General features: G+C 45.4%; 2 protein-coding genes across 6 annotated transcripts; both read right to left on the bottom strand.

The window, feature by feature from the left end:
- Positions 1-1898: 1898 nt before the first annotated feature.
- On the bottom strand, positions 1899-6556 carry LOC115334657 (lysozyme g-like; the record flags this gene model as incomplete). The annotated part of the gene is made up of 5 exons (XM_029999118.2): positions 1899-2823; positions 3606-3744; positions 4762-4958; positions 5573-5662; positions 6319-6556. Coding segments are annotated over 5 exons (798 nt in total), but the record flags the coding sequence as incomplete, so codon positions are not given.
- A 6920-nt stretch (positions 6557-13476) lies between these two features.
- LOC115334707 (lysozyme g-like) lies at positions 13477-18695 on the bottom strand. Of its 5 annotated transcripts, none has more exons than XM_029999237.2 (6): positions 18633-18695; positions 16460-16533; positions 15948-16049; positions 15496-15692; positions 15234-15372; positions 13477-14185 (listed from the first exon to the last, which is right to left on the bottom strand). In XM_029999237.2, exons 2-6 carry the CDS (start codon positions 16521-16523, stop codon positions 14052-14054), a joined length of 636 nt encoding a protein of 211 aa, XP_029855097.1. In that variant the 5' UTR covers positions 16524-16533; positions 18633-18695; the 3' UTR covers positions 13477-14051. The 5 variants fall into 5 exon arrangements, with proteins under 5 accessions (XP_029855097.1, XP_040975476.1, XP_040975478.1 ...); XM_041119542.1 differs by having other exon boundaries at positions 18618-18683; XM_041119544.1 differs by having other exon boundaries at positions 18630-18678.
- Between the last annotated feature and the right edge of the window lie 1357 nt (positions 18696-20052).

The following is a 20052-nucleotide window of genomic DNA, read 5'->3' as shown; positions in this document are numbered from 1 at the left end:
AGCCCTTTTGAAGGACGTGTGTAGTGCATCTAAGCTATAGGGCATGCTTAAAAGGATGGCACAAGTACTAGGGCCCAGAAAATTAGGCAAGTGGGTCTTGTTGCTGAGGGATAGCCAATACAAGACTAGTACCAGGATTGGTGGCCCGGAGCACCATAGCCAGGATCACTCAGCCTTATCAAGCACGTTCAGGATTTGTGTCCACAGCACTACAGCCTGGTGAATCTCGAACACAGGGAGTGCTGCCGGTTCTGTCATAGACAGTATGTATGTGAATATGGATCTTCTATTCATTACACTATACAGATGCTACAACCTTCGAAAGTACTGCAGTGTAAACTGGAAAGAATGTGTTAATGAACAAGCTTGCTTGGTACTGTGCATAACTTAAAAGTGTGTGATAAACTACCTAACTTAGAGCAGAGCTGACAACTACTCCCCAAATACAGAGAATGGAAAATGCTTTAGATAGTATCTGTTATTTCTGGGTAAGATTTAGCTACAAGAGCTGTTTACAGCTGTCTTTAATGGAAAAGCTGGCAGTTTTAATGAAAAAGGAATTTGTCTTTTCTTAAAATCTTTAATACGTGTAAGTTTGGATGTTTCTGAAATTGTATTTCCTCCAAGGTCACAACTGTCATACAGTCAATCCGCTATCCTAAACCTTCTCTGTGTAGGCATACGTTCTCTAAAGATTTGCTCTCAGGTCTAAGACCTGAACCAACAGGGTGCACAAACACAGTGTGTGTCCACATACTTTCATTAATGCAGCATTGTAAATGCTTCATGTAAATCTTCATGAAGCACAGGTAAGAGACGCTGCCAGGGAACAAACAGGCTGCCTTAAGACGATAGCAAAATTCAGGTTGGAAGGTACCTTACAGGTCTCTAGTCCAACCTCCTGCTCAATGCAAGGCCAGCGCTGAGGTCAGACCAGGTTGCTCAGGACTTTGTTCAGCTGGGTCTTGAAAACCTCTGAGGACAGGGACAGGTCAGCCTCTCTGGGCAGCCTGCTCTGCTGCCGGGCTGTCCTCACGGGGAACAGTTTTATGTAGAATACAGTCTTGTATCCCATCTCAACCTCTCTCCTCTTTCAGTTTATGCCTGTTGTCACTTCTCTTCCCCCTTTGCACTACCAGGAGGAGCCAGCCTGGCTCCATCTCCTCAGTTATCCCTCACAGGTAGGTACTGTGAGGCTGCTGTTAGGTCCACCTGAAGCTGTCCCTTCTCATGGGGCAAGTGCTCCAGCCCCAGCCACCTTGGTGGCTCTCTGCTCTACTTAATTGGCCTTTCCTGGGTCAGGGGGCCCAAAACGACACTACTCTAGATGTGGTCTAACAAGTGCTTAGTAGAGGCGTGTAATCCCTTCCCTCGGTCAAGCTGTGCTTCTGGTCATACAGCCCGGGGTACCCTTAGCTGCCTTTTCTGGCTCATGTTGAGCTTGCTTCTTGGGGAGGAACCATTTGTTGTGTCTACCTGCGGTAGCATTTAAAGTATATTCAAACAAATCTTTGGCCCAATACGTGGTAGCAATGTGGAAATGTACTGTTTTGAGAATAAATTTATTTCTGTGCTATTGTTCTGTTGCAGGTTCACTTACTGTTTCAGATCTGGTAATTAATACTGTCGTGTGAGTAGATCAATACAATTCTAATAATAGCATCAGGATATATTTAATCACAGGTACAAAATACTAGCTATAAAAAAATGCACCATATTTAAAACAACCAACCAACCCCCCTGTGCTCTTTGTTATTTCTCCTTTAGCCCCTAGTGATAACACTTGAGGGTTCTTTTAAACCACTTTAAACTACTTGCTTTTCTCCCGTGTGTCTTGAAATGGCTGAATGGACCCAACAACTCTGAAGCTAAGGTTCCCCAAAAGCTTTACTATGTGATTGATTAAAAGGATCTGTTTATTGTGCATGAACTTGCATCAGATTTTACAAACTACATGCCACTTTAAAAACATGATGGAATGTGCATATTCTTACTCCAGACCCTGCATTGAAGATAATATATAGCTTCAATAGAAGTATTCATTACAGCAGCTTGAGTTTTACAGATTGTTGCAACTGTAAAGGCTTAAAATGTAGTTTGAAGGGCAAAAAAAAGTCAAGGATAGCTTAGTATTTTCCCTCTTGTCACAATAAACAGCCACTTTGGGGTCAGACCACCAAAGTTAAGAGCAAGTATTCTGAAAGGATGTGATACACTGTGATACACTCTTCCAGTAGATTAAACATATGCAATATTTATTGCAAATGCTCAATTCCAAAATTGCAAGTTGTTAAAAACCAATTTTGTACTGCTGTTAGACATATGTATTGACAGATAAAAATCTAAGGCAGATAAAATCTTGTTAAGCAGTGTTACAACTTTCTTGCAGCATTAATCTGCTGCTTTGAGAAACTGCAAGCACAGATGAAGACTCTACTAGAATATTCTCGTGAAGTGACATAAAAAATAAATGGCAAAAGATAGGTTGCAGTTTGGATTATTAGCAGTGTTATCTCTCAAAGTAATTTTTTTAGCCTTAGCTGAAAAAAAAACATTGAAAGCTTGCACTAGTTTCTGGCTTCATTGCCCTCCCCCGTTCTTACTCTTTCTGGGGGAGAAATCCAGAATTTTTTTAATTAGAAGCAAAGTACACAGCCAGTGACTCAAATCTAATCATCACTCGGGTATCTCAGTATCCATTTCTCTTATAAAACTTGGCTCTTGCAACCACATCATTGGCATAGTCATTGTGGGTTGTGCCAATATCCATTCTATCATAGCTCTGGACGTTGTTAGCTCCCGCATTATAGGCTGAGATCCCACCTGAAATGCGAGTGAAAGACACACATAAACAGAGGTGATACTTCATCAGTAAATAAGCAAATAAAAATCACAATTTAAATGCATTGCTTTAGTTTGTAGCTCTCTTTTCACGAGTACTGTTGGCCATAGTATTACCATTTCCAGCTATTTTTGTCACTGAGGTGTTCCTTTTCTGTTTTAACTTTGTGAAGAAATCATAATTTCCTCCTTTACAGCCGGACTTGGTGATCATTGTCCCCGTGCTGTATTTTGCTAATGTTAACATCTTCAGTTGTATGACTGTTTCCTTTTGTGCGCATTCCTTCATGCCTACCCACATTAATAACCTCAGGCATATTTGTGTTGTAGTTAGAATAAAGGGACCCAACCACGACTGCTTCAGTTGTAATCGGTGCTCAAAAATACAACCATGTTTCCTCCAGAGAGGACCATACATTTTCAAAATCAACGTGTTCCTTCTTCAGAGTTGCCAGGATAGTAGCTTTTTGTAGGTGGGTATAGAAACACAAAACAAATGAAACGGAGGAGGGGAAAAACCCACCCTTACTCCTTGCAACTGAAAAATGTCATTATATTTGCCAAGTTTTCCAAAAGCCTGCTAGAAAGCTAACCAACTCTTATTCCTGTATTCCTTTCAGTGAGTATTAAGGAATATTATTCCATGCCTCAATAAAACAAATAGAGGGACTGGAATGTGTTCAATTTTCTGAAGTGCTCGGTTTCACAGCGTTATTGCGTTTGACATATATGTGTGAAGTGTTTTAAAGCTGACAAAACTCTACCTTTGAGCTGCTGTTCCTTTGTCCAACTTGGGAATTTCCTCTGGATTTCCTTTATCATCCCACATAAAATCTCTGTGCCTTGTGCTAAGTGCTCTTCGCTGTCCCATGACCCAACAATCTTATGGTACCGTTTGTCAACCTGAAAGTGAGACAGCAGTATCAGCAAACCAGAAACCCCGCTATTTATCCAGAGCTCTTCATTGCTTACAGGCTGGTTTTATTCATTTTGATCTTTAATCTCATGGTTTACCTCTTTTGTAATTGTATAGAGAGGAAGCAAGCTCAGCTCAAAGCGCAGGCAAAGCTCGCAGATGTGTGAATAGCAGACTATCGGGGCACTGAAGAGGAATGCGTGCCCCACCTCCTTGTCTGTCAGAGCCTTAAAAACCCAACACAGCTGCTGCTGCTGTGAAGGTGACAGGGTGCAGAAAGTGGGCTTACTGCTGTTCAAGCTTTTCCAGCTGTAAGGTGACTGCCCCTCTCCTCCCCAGCTGCATCAAGGGTGGGAAAACCCCGGTTTTTTTCTAGGGATCTCCCCTCGATCTCTGCCCCAGTTCTGCTCTCCTTCTTCTCCTTCTCCTCCACCTCTACCTCTTCTCCATGGGGTAGTAAAGCGCAAGTCTGAGGGGGCTGGAGCTGTTACAAAAGCGGATCCCAATGCATGCAGCAAATGTTTAGGGATTGTATGGATAAGCGTACAACTTGGCAAACAAGTGAGACGTGAATGTAGGCATGAATAATGAAGCAAGATCCCCCACTAGCCAGGCCCCTGTGGTGCATAAATGCTAATTAACCTGACTGTATGTAGCTGCAGCCTACAGGCCTCTGTGCTTAGTTAAAAAAAAAATGCTTTTTGAAACAAGATTTATTATCTAAAGTATGAAATAGGAATAACTAATCTCTTCATTCCCAAGAGCGTGCTGGGAAGCAAGCAGCGGTTTCACAGTGCAAAACCAGCCTGCTCATGCTGTGACACTCACCGGAGTCCTTCCCTGGTGCCGGGAGCTGACAGCTGGGTTAGTGTTGGCTTTATTCTGGCCAAAGAGTTGGCTGAAAAGGTTTAGGGGTCGGCCTTTCAATGGGGACCTTGCTACTCTTCTGACTTTCTGCTTCAAAAGAAGGATGAGGTTTGTGTTTTTAAGAAGGTTGACCATACCTGCATTAAACCAAATGCATTTCCATGGTCACCCCAGCCATCCTTCAGCACTGTCCCAGCATGCGACTCTCGAGAGATAATACCAGCAATCACAGCTGGATCAACACACTTGCTGTTGCCAGCTTGTGTAATCTTGGCTTGGTATTTCTCCATGTTCTTCAAATCTTTTTCTGCAATCTTCTCTGAGGCAGGAACTCCTGCAACACAATGTGCGTGACTTTTCCTTTCATTTTTAAAATCAGAAACAAATTGTTCTAGCAGTCATTATGACTGAGCTGACTTTTTGAATCCTTCTGAATCTGTTTAGAGACAAGCAATGATAGAATTGACCAATTTTGCTGAAGGGTAAGTGCCCTAGAAATCAATACACAGATGATATAAAAGATATTTTTTCAAATACAGAGGGCAGTTCTCTAGTGTGCAGACTAAAAGGCAGGTCTTCTTGTTTTAAATCTAAGCCTTTGGGTGGATTAGTCCCAGATTTAGTTTCTTTTAATTTAGGACTACACTGAGGAAATATTCAGAAACTTAGATCATGAGGGAAACCCTCTTAAGGGAGAGAGAAAAGCAGGCTCGATGGCAGGCGTTGGATACACCCAGCAGACCTTGCATTTTCTCTGTGATGGTCTTGAATATCATCTCAAAGGCAACTCTATTCCCAACATAAACTTACGTGCCCAAGTAGGATCTTTGTTGGTTGTGGAAAAATCTGCTCACATGGAAGTGACGGACAGCCAGAGACTGGGATCCGTAATAGGCATGAGCTTGTGCATGGATGTAAAGGGAGATGAACAACCGAATTAGTGCCTACCTGCATAGCTCAGACCTTCTGGTTTTGCAGTTGCCTCCGAAGCTCCAGTTGTGTCAACGTTCAGTATATTCCCGTAACGCTCCAAACAGCCTATGAGCAGTATTTACAACCAGATGTCAGGCCAGCGCAGTGTGTGATGCATGCCGTTGAAATGTTTTCAGATCCATGACTGACACCCATGGCATCATTTTGATACTAGTGCAGGCATGTGTGCTAGCAGATGCAGTCATGGTATCGCATGCTCTGGAAAGGATTACCTCTCAGTCATGCTAGCATAAAGCCACAGTGTAGCTTGTGAGGTGAACTGGCTTGTGCACAATTCATCGCCTCAAATTTTAGCTTGCCTAAAACTTAGCTGTCTAGACTAATCTTGTGACTTGAGCTGCCCACATAGCCAATGGAGAAAGGCACTTCCAAAAGGTGTTTTTTCTATTCCAAAATAAAAAAAAAAATAATCTGTGAGAATCAAAAGAAATCCTACCACTTACTGGCTCCAGCTTGCTTTTCCATAGCTACTGTCAACAAGAAAAATCGAAGTGAAACATCCTTCAATTACATTACAATTTCTCTGACTTGCAGTTTGCAATTTATCTGCATTTATCTGTTGTCTAAACACGCCGTTGCAGAAGGGAAAACATGCAAACAGCAACTGAGAGGAACAATGCTAACCCGAGCCCAGCAGTTAATGGAAAACAGACTTTGGTACAGTGAATTATTTACAAGAATATCAGACAAACATCACAGACCTGACATGTTTGCTGCAGGATGTCTCCCCACTTTCTCGCCGCACTTTGTGGAGGCAAACGGGCTTTTTATCTGCTGATGGCGTGTTAGAGCAGCTGACTCAGTGGACTTCCCACATGTCACTGCTATTACGGGAAACAGGAACGCCTGACAACTTCTTGTGTGTCCACCCAAACACAACAGGGTTTCTGCTCTGCAGCACAAACACAATGACGATTTAAAAAATGAAATACCTGTTAATTTAATTTAAAACCCCCGTTGCTAACAGTTTGGAACTAGGAGGAGCCTCGTCTGAAAACCACCGCCCACATTCAGTTGTTGGGAGCAATAATGTGCTGACAATGGGGAAACAGGAACCTGCACTTTTGGATGTAATAGTTTTTGCAGGCAAAGACCCAGCAACAATAACATGACACAGAGCTGCAACCGCTGAGAATTTGGATAGGCAGAGACTATGCCAGGTCCCTGTTGTTATCCCCTCTTGTACAGCCACAACAAAGGTGAAAGCACAAACCCAAATCAGCAGGCAGTGTGGATTAAAGCTACTGTAGCTGTTCAGCAGTATGGAAAAAAGCCACTTGGTGGCAGACCTCCCCATCACTGCTAATCCATCCCGACATGCTTCTGCCCCGCGGTAAATTTTGTGAGGTTGAAATGCTGGTTTGCTATTTCATCAGCTTTTCCGCATTTTAAGCTGGGGAATTCAGCCCGTGTCACTGCGTTGAAAGATTCGATTCTGTAAATTTTTCCTGTACTGTTGATACCTCCCATAGAGAACCAGCTGCAAAAAGTCACAGCAGCCCATGCATGGAGCCCTTCATGTTCACGACTACAAGTGAGTATAAAGAAGGTTGAAACAGAAGCAAGTACGTCTGGTAGGAAGGAAAATAGAACAGATATGGCTCATACAGAAGTGACGTTAAAAAAAATTGAAAATTCAGGATACCACTGAAGATGATTCACAAACCAGCAATCTCTGAACGGCCTGTGCTACCTTTCCCTTATTGCTGGGGGAGAATCATAAAGGATGTACCAGTTTGCTGCTTCTACATCACCGTAATTCAGGCAGGCAGGTAGATCTCCCATGTTTTCTGGAGCCCTATCCAGAAATTATTGTTTAACCATATATGCGTGCGTGGAGTCTCACATGTCCTGGGAAGTATTTTCCTCAACAAACCCGTACTCAGGCTACTGGGGGAGAATGGCATGTCGGCACAGTGGTTCATAACAACAGCCCTGTCACCCGTGCGGTGTCAAGCAGGCTGCAGCGAGAGCTTGGGAGCTGCCGCAGGCTTGGTTCTCCAGGGTTGGAAAACCGGTTACAGCTTTTGCTGGTGCTCTTTGCAGCATCTCTCACTCGTCCCATTGCTCACTCGCTGCGGAGGAGGCAGTACGTAAGCCACTCTGCATTGCAATCTCTCCTGCGATGTCAGGGGTACAGGTGGTGGCTTTGGGCAGCTTCAAAAGTGCCCCAAATCGTGGTTTATGTCCCAGATTCCCCTTGTACTCGCTGTTAGCTGAGACATTCAGCAACCTCCAATTCAGCTCCAGCTCATCCTAGTTTTTCTCCATCTTTCAGAAACTCTACAAAAAGCCTGTCAGAGTGTGGTTCTGCCATGAAACGTGGTCTTTCGTGTTGAGCTCACCTCAGAGCGCCACGAGCCAGCGCCGTGGGCTGCGGGTTGCCCTACCGCACTGCAGCACCGGGGACCGGTGCTTCTTCCCTCCCCAGAAACCGCTGCTGAATTCAGTCCGTTTTGTCTGTGCAACCGTGCCGAAGGCAAGGGCATGATCCGAAGGTACACATACATGACCGAAGGAATAATTTAACTTGTTGACTGTCTGTCAGGAGGGCAAAAGCCTGAAAGAAAGAGGTAGAAGAGAGCGAGTCGGTTAAATCTGGTTTCCGTGAGTGAGAGATTTATCGAGACAGAGACTTACTTACAAACTGAAAACATTTGGTGTAAGAACTGAGATAATAACTGTGGAGGCAGGCCCTGGCATTTTTCAGAAGCAGATTATGCATTAATTGAAAGGGATTCAGAGCATCGTTTCTCAGTGTGGGTGTGAGTGTTGGCTCATCTGCAAAAGCTTCCTCTGAAGAATATCCGTGTTAAGCTCCTGAGAGGGCAGGTGATATCACACAGCCTGGGACAAGGCAGCTTGGAAATGTTTTCAATTAAAGGCAAAGCAATGACTAGTGTGCTTTTTTTTTAACATCATGCTGCCAAGATGAACAAAATTTAGTCTATTTTTAATTTGTGTTTAACTGTTTTATATTTAACTGCTTTTAAACTGTATTTAGAAGTTTTTTAACTGTAGGAGCGTGACTTGACTTGTTTCTACTGGATTTACTTTTGCTTGTGTTGTCCTTGGGTGTGTCCTGTCTGGCTTTGCAGCATTTTTGATACCCAGAGAAACAGTGAAATAGTGACCTTCTCAGGTTGGAAGGTGGAAGTTGGGTAATCCTGCTGGGAAATATTTAAACAATGTGTGATGGCAGTTGTGATTTATGTTACTTTTAGCTCTTGTTTATCTTCAGTAATGAGTAGTAAGGATCTCTTCTCGTAAAATAAAACAAGTCTCTCTTCTGTTCTGGTAAGCCAGTAGTTGAGAGTTTTGGCATGCATTTAATAGATGTTCTCTCTGTAAATGAGAGACACCCAAGGAGGTCACTCAGGACCTGTCTGATACAAATCAATGTTTAAGGCATCATAAAGAAAATTAAGAACATGCTTTTAGGCCCTTCCTGCATTTCACAAAGAATCACACAAGTCCAACTGTAATAAAAATTTTGAGTGGATTGTTCTTTGCATGTTTTGCTGCTGCAGACTTATTTTAGAAGCACCCATGGCTTCTCAGTGTTGGATGTGCATTTAAATTGACTTGGATCAAGTGGCACTTCCTTTTTTTTCCCCATCTACTTTTTAGGTAGTGTAGTCCCATCAGTAAACTATACCCTTTGTGATACATGATTCTCAGCTACTGCTTTGGTAAATTTTTTTTCTTTTCTGTAATAACAGTTCATATTTGAGGAATTAACTTATGACACCATTGTAGCTAAAGCTCAGTTTTATAGTTTAGCATTTAAGCAATCAAAAAGACATTAAGCCTGATAGTGCAGATCCAAAAGAGTATTGAAAGAAGGAAAGAAGGCTGTGGCTGTTATAGGGGGCAACCTGCACCATACATTTCAAAACCCTGCTGGTTTTATTTATTGGTTTGGTTTCAAAAGTCCCCAGTAGTTTTTGCAGAAGTTCTACTTGTCCCATGAGCAGATGTAAAGCCCCATGCTGGAGAGCGCAAACAGGACAGAGCCATGAAACTTACACAAACTGCACAAATTTCAGTGTCTTTTGTAATAAGTTCATGTTTGCAAACCGTGGGTCTTGCAAAGCTGAGCTGAGACTTTAGATAAATTCTCAAGTATTTTGGAAGTCTTGTTCATGACCTCACCTAAGTACAGCAAAGGCCGTTCTTGTAAGATAAATACTAAGGAGCAATACTTAAATGCTTTGTATTCATTGCTAATTAAAAATGAAAGCCAAAAATGGGAAACTACATGTATTTTTGCATTTATGTATGTGTAGTTGTTCTACTCTGTCCACATGGCCGTGGCAAACCTCTTTACTTCTTTCCCTTTCCTGGCTGTCTATTGCATATAGACAGATATACCTGTCCTTAGCACGTTTTTTCTTGTCTAAGCCGTCCCAGTTCTGCAGTCTCTTCAGGTCACATTTTCTTCACTTCTGATCACGGTTGTTGCTGTGGTTTTGAGGTTCTCCAGTTGGTCTGCATCTTCACTGAACTATGGCTACCTGAACCCAGCACAGTCCTTAGCTGAGGCTTTTCTGGTGCTGATTAGCACAAAGGCTTCGTGTGTCTTGCAGACACTATGATGTTGTGCATCCTAGTGTGGTGGTTGCCTCTGCACCACAGCAGGACACTTCTGCCCTCCCCGCTCCCATCTCCCACCGCGCTGCCTTGCTCTGGGCCTGGGCTAGGGATGCTGGCAGTGTTAGTCCCTGGGCCAGAAGGCAGGAGATGGTGGATGTTGGAGACTAAATCCCCTCTATAGCTGTGGGAGGCAAATCCTGGCATGCAGAGCGCAGCCCACCTCGGTGGCGTGGATGGGGAGAAGGTGAAGTTGCCACCCGTCCACCTGGAGGGATGTCTGCAGTGAACGTCTGCTGTGAGGTTTGCAGCCATCTCTGTGTGTATGTAAGGAGGACCTTGGGAAGATATATATTAAGCCAATTATACCTTTGCTAAGGCAAATTACAAAGCTTTGGAGGTTTTCTTCTGAATAAGAAAGAAGAAGGCAGGATGTTTTTGACATGTATTTATTACACGATTACTGGAAAACTGCCAGGAGGTAGAAAATACCGAGGTGCTCATGTTTAACTGTAAATGCACAACGGCCCTTATCTCACCTGACATTGGCTGTATGGGCTCGGTGGGAGTTAGTATGGAGACTGCCAGTGCTAAGACCTTGCCTTCAGAGGTACTGCTGAGCAATTTGGTACAAGGTAAGACAAGAGAAAGTAGCTTTAAAACATGTATGTTTTATGTAACAAACACAACAAACACAAGTAATTTCATAGCAGGTCTAGCTGAAGTGTCAGCAAGGTGCCTTCCAGCTAACGGAGCCCATGGGCCAGTGAGCCGTGGGACAGGGACATCCCTCCGTGCTGGTCCCAGGAACTAGTGGCATGAGGCATCTGCAGAAGCGATTGTTCAGAGTCAATCTGCAGGACTAATGGGTTGATCTAAGAGTTGAATAGTCATCAGCATTTGTTACCTCTGGGTGATTTGTGCAGCCTGTATTTAAAAAAATTAAGTGAATCACCCAAGTTTCCAAGCATATGCTGTCAGACAGCCGCTCCTCCAGGGTGGCAGCGAGGCAGACACCTCCCAGCCTACCTTCCCATACAAACTGCTCACAGCACCACGTGGGCTGTGGTGATGGCAAGCAAGGTCTTTCCAAATCGAGGTGACCTGCTAGGACAAGTCTGTCATTACAAGACACGTTGAAGAGCAAGCCAGGAAGGAAAGTCAGCAAGGGAAAATCAGGATCAGTAGGTTACAAAGCCAGGCACAGGGCTGACTTCCAGTGCAGCTGAGCTGAGGACCCAGGGCAAGGTTGTGAGCTTAAATGCAGCTCCTGAGCCAGCAGGCAAAAGGTGCATGGGAGGGCAGAACAGATGAGGCTCATCATGTTGCAATATCAGAGCTGACCTTCAATGCAGGCAGCCAGACCCTTGGGAGAGAGGGAGAAGGGTCTGCAGAGCCCGTCAGTGCAGTCAGGGCCCCAGACAGCATGGTCACCTCAAAGCTGAGTCTTCTCCAGGCTGAGCAGACCCCGCTCCCTCAGCCTCTCCTTGTGTGTCCTGTGCTCCCGCCCTTGACCAGCTTGGTGGCCTCTTCTGGACTCACTGCAGCATGTCCGTGTCTCTCTCGTATCAGGGAGCCCCAAACTGCATACAGTGCTCCAGGTGTGGTCTCACAAACGTGAAAGAGAGGCAAATGATAGTTCCCCTTCCTGCTGACTAGAATTTTACTAATGCAGCTCAGGGTGCTCTTAGTCTACATCTCTGTGAGGGCCCATGGTGTCCACCAGGACCTCCAGGTCCCTTTTTGCACAGCTTACTTTCTAGACAGTTGCCTCCCAGCCCGTACTGGTGCATGGGGTTATTCTGTCCCAGGTATAGGGCTTTGCCTTTGTCTTAATTGATCACCATGGGGTTACCATCAGCCCATTTCTCCAGCCTCTCCAGGACCTGCCATTTGGTATCATCTGTGAACTTGCTGCGAGCGCTCTCTGTCCCTAGTCTGAATTGCTGCTGAAGACACAAAGCAGTACCGGCTGCAGGATCTGTCCCTGGGGGATGCCACTAGCAACTGGCCACCAGCTGGACCCTGTGACACTGACCATCATACTTTGAGCCTGTCAACTTTCTAGCCAATTTTCTACCCACCTATCCAGTCCATGTCTCACCAGTCTGCCATAAGGATACTACACCAGGCTGGGGCAAAGACCTTGGCAGGTCTAGGTATACCATATGCGCTCCTCTCCCCTTCTCCATAAAGTCAGTCATCTCGCAGGAGGCAAACAGGTTGGCTGGGCACTATTTACCCTGTTTAAATCTATGCTGGATGTTTTTAGCATGGTCTCTAATTGCTCCTGGGAGGATGTGTATCATAACTCTGTGCACCGTTAATGGCTTTGGATTGCATTTTCTTATCCATTTAAGATGCTTGCAGCCAGTGGTTTTTCTAATTATTTTGATGTACAGTTATTCCCAGTCCCAGAAGCTCATAATGGAAGAATAAAGGAAGTTCCCTCAGGATGCAAGTGGATGCTGGTGGGAAAGGCACGGCTTGCACTACTTGCTGCCAGACCAAACCCAACTCTTTCTTTGGCCCTCGAGACTGAGCGTCACTCAGTCCTGCATGCATCTACCCCTCTCCTTCTGTTGCCTTTCCACCCTCCCACCCCCAAAATCGTTTATCCTGGGGTCGGCTGGGATAGAGTTAATTTTCACAAGAAGCTGGGAGGGGGCACAGCCAGGACAGCTGACCCAAACTAGCCAAGGGAATATTTGATACCGTATGATGTCATGCTCAGTATGTAACTGGGGGAGCTGGCTGGGGGGAAGAGGGATCGCAGCTCAGGAACAGGCTGAGCATCAGATTCCGGGTGGTGAGCAGTTCCATTGTGCATCACGTGCTTTATACATTCTTTTATTAGTATTATTGTTATTATTACTTCTTCCCTCCTTGTGTTGTCCTGTTAAACTGCCTTTATCTCAACTCATGAGGTTTTACCTTTTTCTTCCAATTCTCCTCCCCATCCCACCCGGGGGGAAGGAGTGAGCGAGCAGCCGCATGGTGCTTAGTTGCTGGCTGGGCTTAAACCACAACATAGTTCAATTCCGGGTCTAGAAGGAATAGGAGCACCAAAATATACCAAACTCAAAGACTGCTGTTTCCCCGAGTGTCACTCTTCTCAAGCAGCAGAGAAGGCAAAGAATTTTGTGAAGCGCAAACATGTATTTCATCCTGTTCCCTTCTCAGTTTCTCTATCTGCCTAAAATTAACATCAGACTTATCCAAACTTTGCTAGCACACATGACAATATGAGTACATTGGAGTCCTGCTTTGTTTGCTAATAACACTTTTATTCAATTTCTGTTTGCTTATTTCTGTATGACTGAAAGCATCCGTCTATTCTATGCATTTATATGAAAAATTAGCATTCAGAAAAAAATGACTATGCCACAGCATAATGTAAATATCAAGCAGCTTTGAAAAAATAAATCATGAAGCTAATACCCAAGGAAGTATTTTGCCTTTTGATTTCTTAAGAGAATGACAGATTTTGCCAGAAATGTGTTTTAAGATCTGGAAGGCAGCAAATTATCAATAGCAAAACAAGGTATTCCTCATAACTCAGAGAAATAAGTAGATAGCAGACAAAAACATTAAGATTTTGGTAATATTCCCTTTGTAAAATCCAAACCATATTGCTTGTAAAGAAACTATATGACTGGTGTCTTACTGAATATTGTTTTAAAAATTCAGGGCTTTAGTCTGCAAATTCTTATTCATGTAAATCATTCCTGTATATTTGCATCTCCATGGGTTTGCAGGGTACAGCTGCTCTGTGTCTTGTCTCCCTCAGGGTTGTCATGCAGGTGATGGTAAGGAAGTTACTCAGTAGAGATTACCAAGTCTAGTATCCGTGTTTCTTGTAATACTGGGCTCGCGCAACCACATCGTTGGAGTAGTCATCGTGGGTGGTGCCGATGTCCATTCTGTCATAGCTTTGGACGTTCTTAGCACCAGCGTTGTAGGCAGAAATCCCACCTGAAACAAAACTCCAAAAGAACTCATACAGACTTAAAAAAACCAGGGAAAATTCCAGCCTGATGTGTTCAGCTTTTACTGTTTTGAAAGCTTTCACTTATCAGGACTTTGGAAGGGGAATAGGTGGCGTTATCAGATCTTCTTTGACTTAAATGGGGCTCTGCAAACAGCTTACATTTTTTCCTGAATCCACCAAAACATCTGAAAGATATTGAGGTTTTGTGTTCACAGATATTTGCAGCTTGATGAACTTGTACTATTTACCTGGCCCAGCACAAGGCCTTCATTTATACTGGGCTTGTTCAGAATAGAATAGAATGGGATCATATATATCATATGATATCATATATCATGTCATATATCATGTCATATGTCATATCATATCATATCATATCCAACATCATCCTTGTAACTTCTCACTCATTCTTGAAAACTACTGCTCTTAAAGGAGAGCTGAAACACATTGCATTGTCTTTGTCTCACAGCTGCGTATATGCTACTCCGTATGCTGTGTTGAAAAGCAGACGTATCTGAGGTAGCTGTGAAACAAATCTGCTGTGGCACCCCAGCAGTCCAAGGGGGTTGCGGGGTGCAGCCTGCTTTGAAGCGGGCAGCTATTCAATGTTGTGCAGCACAATTTTGCAATTCCCTGAGAACAAACAACTCATCTCCTTTGTCAACAGAGATACGGAGTGAACTGCTGGCCCCGTTCAAGTAAACCACGGAGCTATTTGTTAACCTGAATGGCTGTAGGAGACTCCTCATGGTCAGATAAGGAAAGCTCAGCTCTTATATAGACTAGATTTCAGGTGTATAAACATTTGCCACATGGTGGTGAAAATTCAGCAAGACTGCCATGCTAAGGAAAGGCAGAAACTACACAGAATTGACAAAGCTTGTCTTTTGCCGGTGAAATAAAAGAGGGGTGAAAAGCTAAGCCACAGCCTACTAGAAACATAGTTTTTGAGAAACACGGGAAGTAATTCAGTATGTTCTCATCCTAAAGTTTTTCTTCTGTCCTGGACAAAACCTGTGGCTTGTACCTTACCCTTCAGCTGTTGATCCTTTGTCCAGCGTGGGAACTTCTTCTGTATTGTCTTTATCATCGTGATAAGTATGTTTGTGCTCTGGGTAAGATGAGCTTCACTGTTCCATTGTCCCACAGGTCTATGTGAGTTTTTGTCAACCTAGAAATATCAAAACAACAAAAAGAAGTCATTTCCCTGCTGTAATGGATGATATGTTTAGGAGTCTTACTTTTATTTATATGCTATTTGTTTATTAGGTTTTAGTGGAGTATCAGCAAATACCTGCATTAAACCAAATCCATTTCCATTGTCACCCCAGCCATTCTTCAGTGCTTTGCCGGCATGAGATTCCCGGGAGATGATGCCAGCAATCAGGGCTGGTTCGATGCACAGTTTTTCACCAACTTTCTTAATGAGTGTTTTATATTGATCCATAGCTCTTAGGTCCCGTTCAGCGATCTTTTCTGAAGCTCTAACTCCTGTAATTAAAATAAAAAGTAAAGATATTTGCTTAATAACTTTTAAAACTCAGAATTGTCTTTCACCTCTCTCTTTCTAATAGAATTACACCAATATTTTGTTTGCCTTGCCTCTGGGAGGAGGTAGATGATCGCCTACAGGGATATTATGGAGGCTCAGCAGCTAGTGTGTGTTCAGCACTTTGGAAATGTGAAGGATTTGGCATTATTGTCCCATGGAGAAATGGAGCTGTCTGGCAGAAGAGGGATACTCACCAGAGTAGGATAAACCCTCTGGCTTTGCAGTTTTCCTTGAAGCCCCAGGGGTTCTAATTCTGTTGACACTGCCGTAGCAATCCGTGCGGCCCTGGGAGGCACCTGCAGAGGGGACACGGAAAGGCTCAAGCAGTAAAAACCTTTTGTGACTGCGAGTAAAACCCAAGGGGAGGCTGCACCCCGGAGAGGATGGGCTGCGGGGTGCGGGAGCCACACGGGACTGCCTCTGTCCCTCTTTGTGATGGAGAGGAGGGGAGGTCCTGCCCTGCGCCCAGCACCCTGCGCCCAGCACCCTGCGCCCAGCACCCTGCGCCCACCCATCCCTCAGGGGCCACCCCTCCTTCTGCAAGACTCAGAAGGGGACCCAAGCACTCTCTCCTCGGATAGACTTCAATGGCAACCGAGATTTTGGGGAGGGAGGTGAGGAAGTGCGTCAATGTCTCCGGCTTCCCGGCCCCGGGGAGCGTGTGCCCGGCTGCTTGGGGTGAGACAGCGAGGGATGCCAGACTTACCCAGGAGGGCAGCAAGGCCCAGCAGCACGAGCATTGTGTACGTGGCGCGGTTCTTCCTGAGCATGCCAAACAGCCTGAAAATCAATCAGTCAGCACTGGCACGCATGAAGGCACGGATATATCTCACTGCTTGCCAAATAAACACAAAGAAACTCTTTCTGAGCTGATGGGGTGTTTCTCTTGGTTGGGTAGGCAAAGCAATACACAAATGCAGTTGTGTCTCTTTTTATAAGAGACTCCAATGGCAACTCTCCTGCTCTGGCGCAAACCAGGCTGCAGCCATTCAAAAGAGATTTGTAACCTCTCACTTCTGCTGGTGTTCCAAACCCGTCTCTTCTACAGCGCACTGGTAACTTCCTCCAAATCTCAAACCCCAATATTTAGTTCAGAAAACAGAATTAGTAATGTTCAGTGCCCTGTGCTGCTGCACTCCCACCATGAGCACCCTTATTCCATATACAAACCACCTTCGCCATACCTGGACAGCTTCGCCTGAATCTCCTCAGACTTTCTTTGTACCCAGAAACTGGCACTTTTAAGATGCAAGCTGTCTAAACCATTGTGGCTACCTGCTTTAGGGTGAGTTGTACTCTGGGAACACCCATTTCCCCTCACGGGCTGTGAGGGGAGCCTAGGGAGATAGGCTCACGTATGGATGAGAGCCATGTAAATTTAGGTGACCTAAATCCAGAACTACAGGATAAATCTCAGTATCCTTATTCAAGCAGAAATCTCAGGCAGGAAAAAGCTGCAGCCTCTGGGATGCCAAGGAAGTGGTATTGCTGAAGGGAAGGAGAAGAGCTCCCACCCTGAGCAGTGGTATCTTACCTACTTGTCCACAGCTCAGCTTCTGGCATAGGACTGAAGTTTGGGGAAGTTTAATATATAGGGAAAGCAACCTTTCGTTCAGTGGTAATCTGACACTATGATGAAATGTATTGGGCTGTAGTTTTGTCAGACTTAACAGCATTTTTTTTCTCATGTAAACAGAACCTGCAGCACTATAGACATTGGCGTGGTGGCAAGTATGTACTCAGGAGTGGCATTTCCCAGATTTCCAAAGAGAAGAAGAAACACCTGATTTTTCTCTGGGTGTTTCTCCATCTACATCTTATAGTTCACACCCTATTCCTGGCAGGAGCTGTGGTGAGGGCTGAGCTAAAGACCGAGCATCCAGCTGTTCTGCAAGTGTTTGCCTCAGTCCCATTCCAGCATCCCGGGCTGTGTCCCTACTGCTCAAGAAAAGAGGGCTGGGACTGACCCTGGGCTGTTGGCCACGTGGCGCAGAGGGGCATGTAGCCCTACTGCCTGGACTAGCACTCTCCTGAGAGACTGGCCGTGTCCATGCTGGTGGCCCATCTCCCCCTGCCTGGGGGGGTTGCTCCCACGACAGCGTGCTCTGCTGATATTGCTTGTCAGCAAAAAAAAAATAATGACACCTTGTTGTTTCATCTTTTTTTTTTTTGTAATAGCTTTTAACAAGTCCAATGCATCTCTGAAATGATTCAGACAACCCTTTGCCTCAACATTTCTCTCTGCTGTGAAGGCGGGAGGTTTCTGGCATATGCCTGCCTGTGAGTAGAGGGACTGTAATGAGCTGGGCATTTCCAAACACCGAAACTGCGTTTGCCACCTGGGGACAGACACTAATGCTAAGGATACTGGTGTCACGTTAATGAGGGGTTATTTGCCTGCAGCTGCCCAAGTCAGAGGGTCTTGGAGGCCCTTGCCTCCGTCTACCAAGCTCCTTGCCTGCCCCCGAGAGACCTCTCCCTCTGCTTCCCAGCCGTGCTTCTGCACACTTACAACCCTTTCCCTGCCACCTCACATGCCAAAAATACCACAAGGGGGGAAAAGTATTGCTGGCTGTGGGTGGGGGAGTCTGGCTGGTGTCTTTGTGTTGGGGCCGAAAGGAGTCGTTTAGGATGACCTCCCTCCCCTTGGGACCAACGACCAAGTTCGTGATCCCCCTGGACTGAATTAAGGTGAAACGACGCCAGCCAACTAGTTTAACCATTTATTAATACAGAATGCAAGGCATGAGGGTAGATACAATAACTAAATGGCAACTACTTAACTAGACAACTCAACTACACAACTGAGTCCCATGCCACATGTTTAAAGAGAGGAGGAGAGAGAGAAAGAGAGAGGCAGAGACAGAAGATATCACCACCCGTGGATCCAGCGGCGTCCCGTTGATCCTCTTGATTGTTGGTGTCTTGGTGGTGGGGGATGCCACCCGTAGCTCCTAATGGCACCATTTTATACAGTCCGAGTCCCAAAGTCTCCGCCTGGTTCCAAGAAGTAGTCAAGGTAACAGCACGTGTGCCACAGAGACTTTGGTACCCACACAACGATCGTGTGGTGTCTCCAGCCCCTTGCGCATGCGGATGTGTTTTTTAGGGGGTCGTCGGTTGTCGGGTGCCCCCATTAAGTGCCGTGACCACCAGATGACCTTTCGTTGCGCCTGTGCTGTAACGTGTTGGCAGTTATTGCGCCAGGCTGTGGGTTCTTGTGCAGGGCTCTGCCCTGTAAACCGGCATCTTGTGGTTTCTTCTGTGCCAAGAAATGTTTAAGACAAATGCCTGTCCCCTACACTTTGGAGGCTGTGGTTAGTCTCCAAAAGGTGCGTAGGGGTCAGAAAGCAAAGCGCAGGAGGGCTTGTTGGGCACAGCTTTATTAGCAGTGGGTTCGACTTCTTCTGCTGATGCTTTTCTTTGCAAGCCCTGTTTCCTTCGATGGTGTGGATGCACAGGGTCTCATCCCACCTCTGACAGCATCTTCACAAGATGGAGCCGCTGCACAAGGCTGACTGTGATGAAAGAAGCGGCACGCTGCTCCCCCAGGTTTACCTTCATTATTTAATACCTGGGCAGATGAGTGCCTCGTGGACCTGGCATATTTGCTGAGGAAGACTGATATTTTAACATTATCTCTTGGAAATCTCACAGAAGGAGATGCTGATAATGAATAGTGGAGTGGGAATTTCCCCCCACTTTTAGTTGGAGCAAGGCAAATAACACTGAGTCCGTTATTAACTGGTTGCTGTGGTCACCGGATTAGCTGAACCTCTCTCTGCGCCCTCTCTGTCTTCCCCGAGGACCCCCTCAGCCCCCACAATTTCACCTCTCCCACGGGGCTTGTGCTCCCATGGTGGGACTGCAGTGCTGGTTTTCCCAGCCGCTCTGCTCTCCTCTGCCCCTGCAGTTTATTCTCCCTGGTAGTCCGCAGTCAGAGGAATGAGGTGGCCCAAAACAGCCTTCTTAAAACGTTGCTTCTTTACCTCTAAAAGCAAAGCCCAGCTTTGCGGGGAGAAGGGATACAGATGCCAAAGTGCCACTTGATATGGTAGGTGAGCTGTTTCAGTCCAAGCCCATTACGCCTGGGGTGTTGGCATCACTGTTTTGCTGATTCGCCCTTGCCTGACCTGTAAACCACATTGGTGCTCCCAGAGCCAACGCGGGGAGCTCCTCTGCGTGACAAGCTGTGCAGCATCCATGCGAGCAGCTCCTTCATCATCTCTCACCATGTGTGCTGAGAAGATTAAATCTATGTTTTCCATTCTTCCCTCTGGCTGCATCTTCACAGAGCCA

The sequence above is a fragment of the Aquila chrysaetos genome, chromosome 23 (assembly GCF_900496995.4).
Source record: "Aquila chrysaetos chrysaetos chromosome 23, bAquChr1.4, whole genome shotgun sequence".
NCBI classification, from domain to species: Eukaryota; Metazoa; Chordata; class Aves; order Accipitriformes; family Accipitridae; genus Aquila; species Aquila chrysaetos.
The sequence above is the reverse complement of the archived record's forward strand: the minus strand, read 5'-3'. Positions and strand labels throughout refer to the sequence as shown.

Bases quoted from the DNA above. Each gene is read 5' to 3' on its own strand.
- LOC115334707 (XM_029999236.2), bottom strand. From the start codon at position 17,316: ATGCCAGAAGCTGAGCTGTGGACAAGTAG. The intron at 16,050-16,459 runs GTAAGTCTGGCA...TCCCCTCTGCAG, and splicing joins GGGCCTTGCTGCCCTCCTGG to GTGCCTCCCAGGGCCGCACG. The intron at 15,373-15,495 runs GTATTTGCTGAT...TGATATTTCTAG, and splicing joins ATGGATTTGGTTTAATGCAG to GTTGACAAAAACTCACATAG.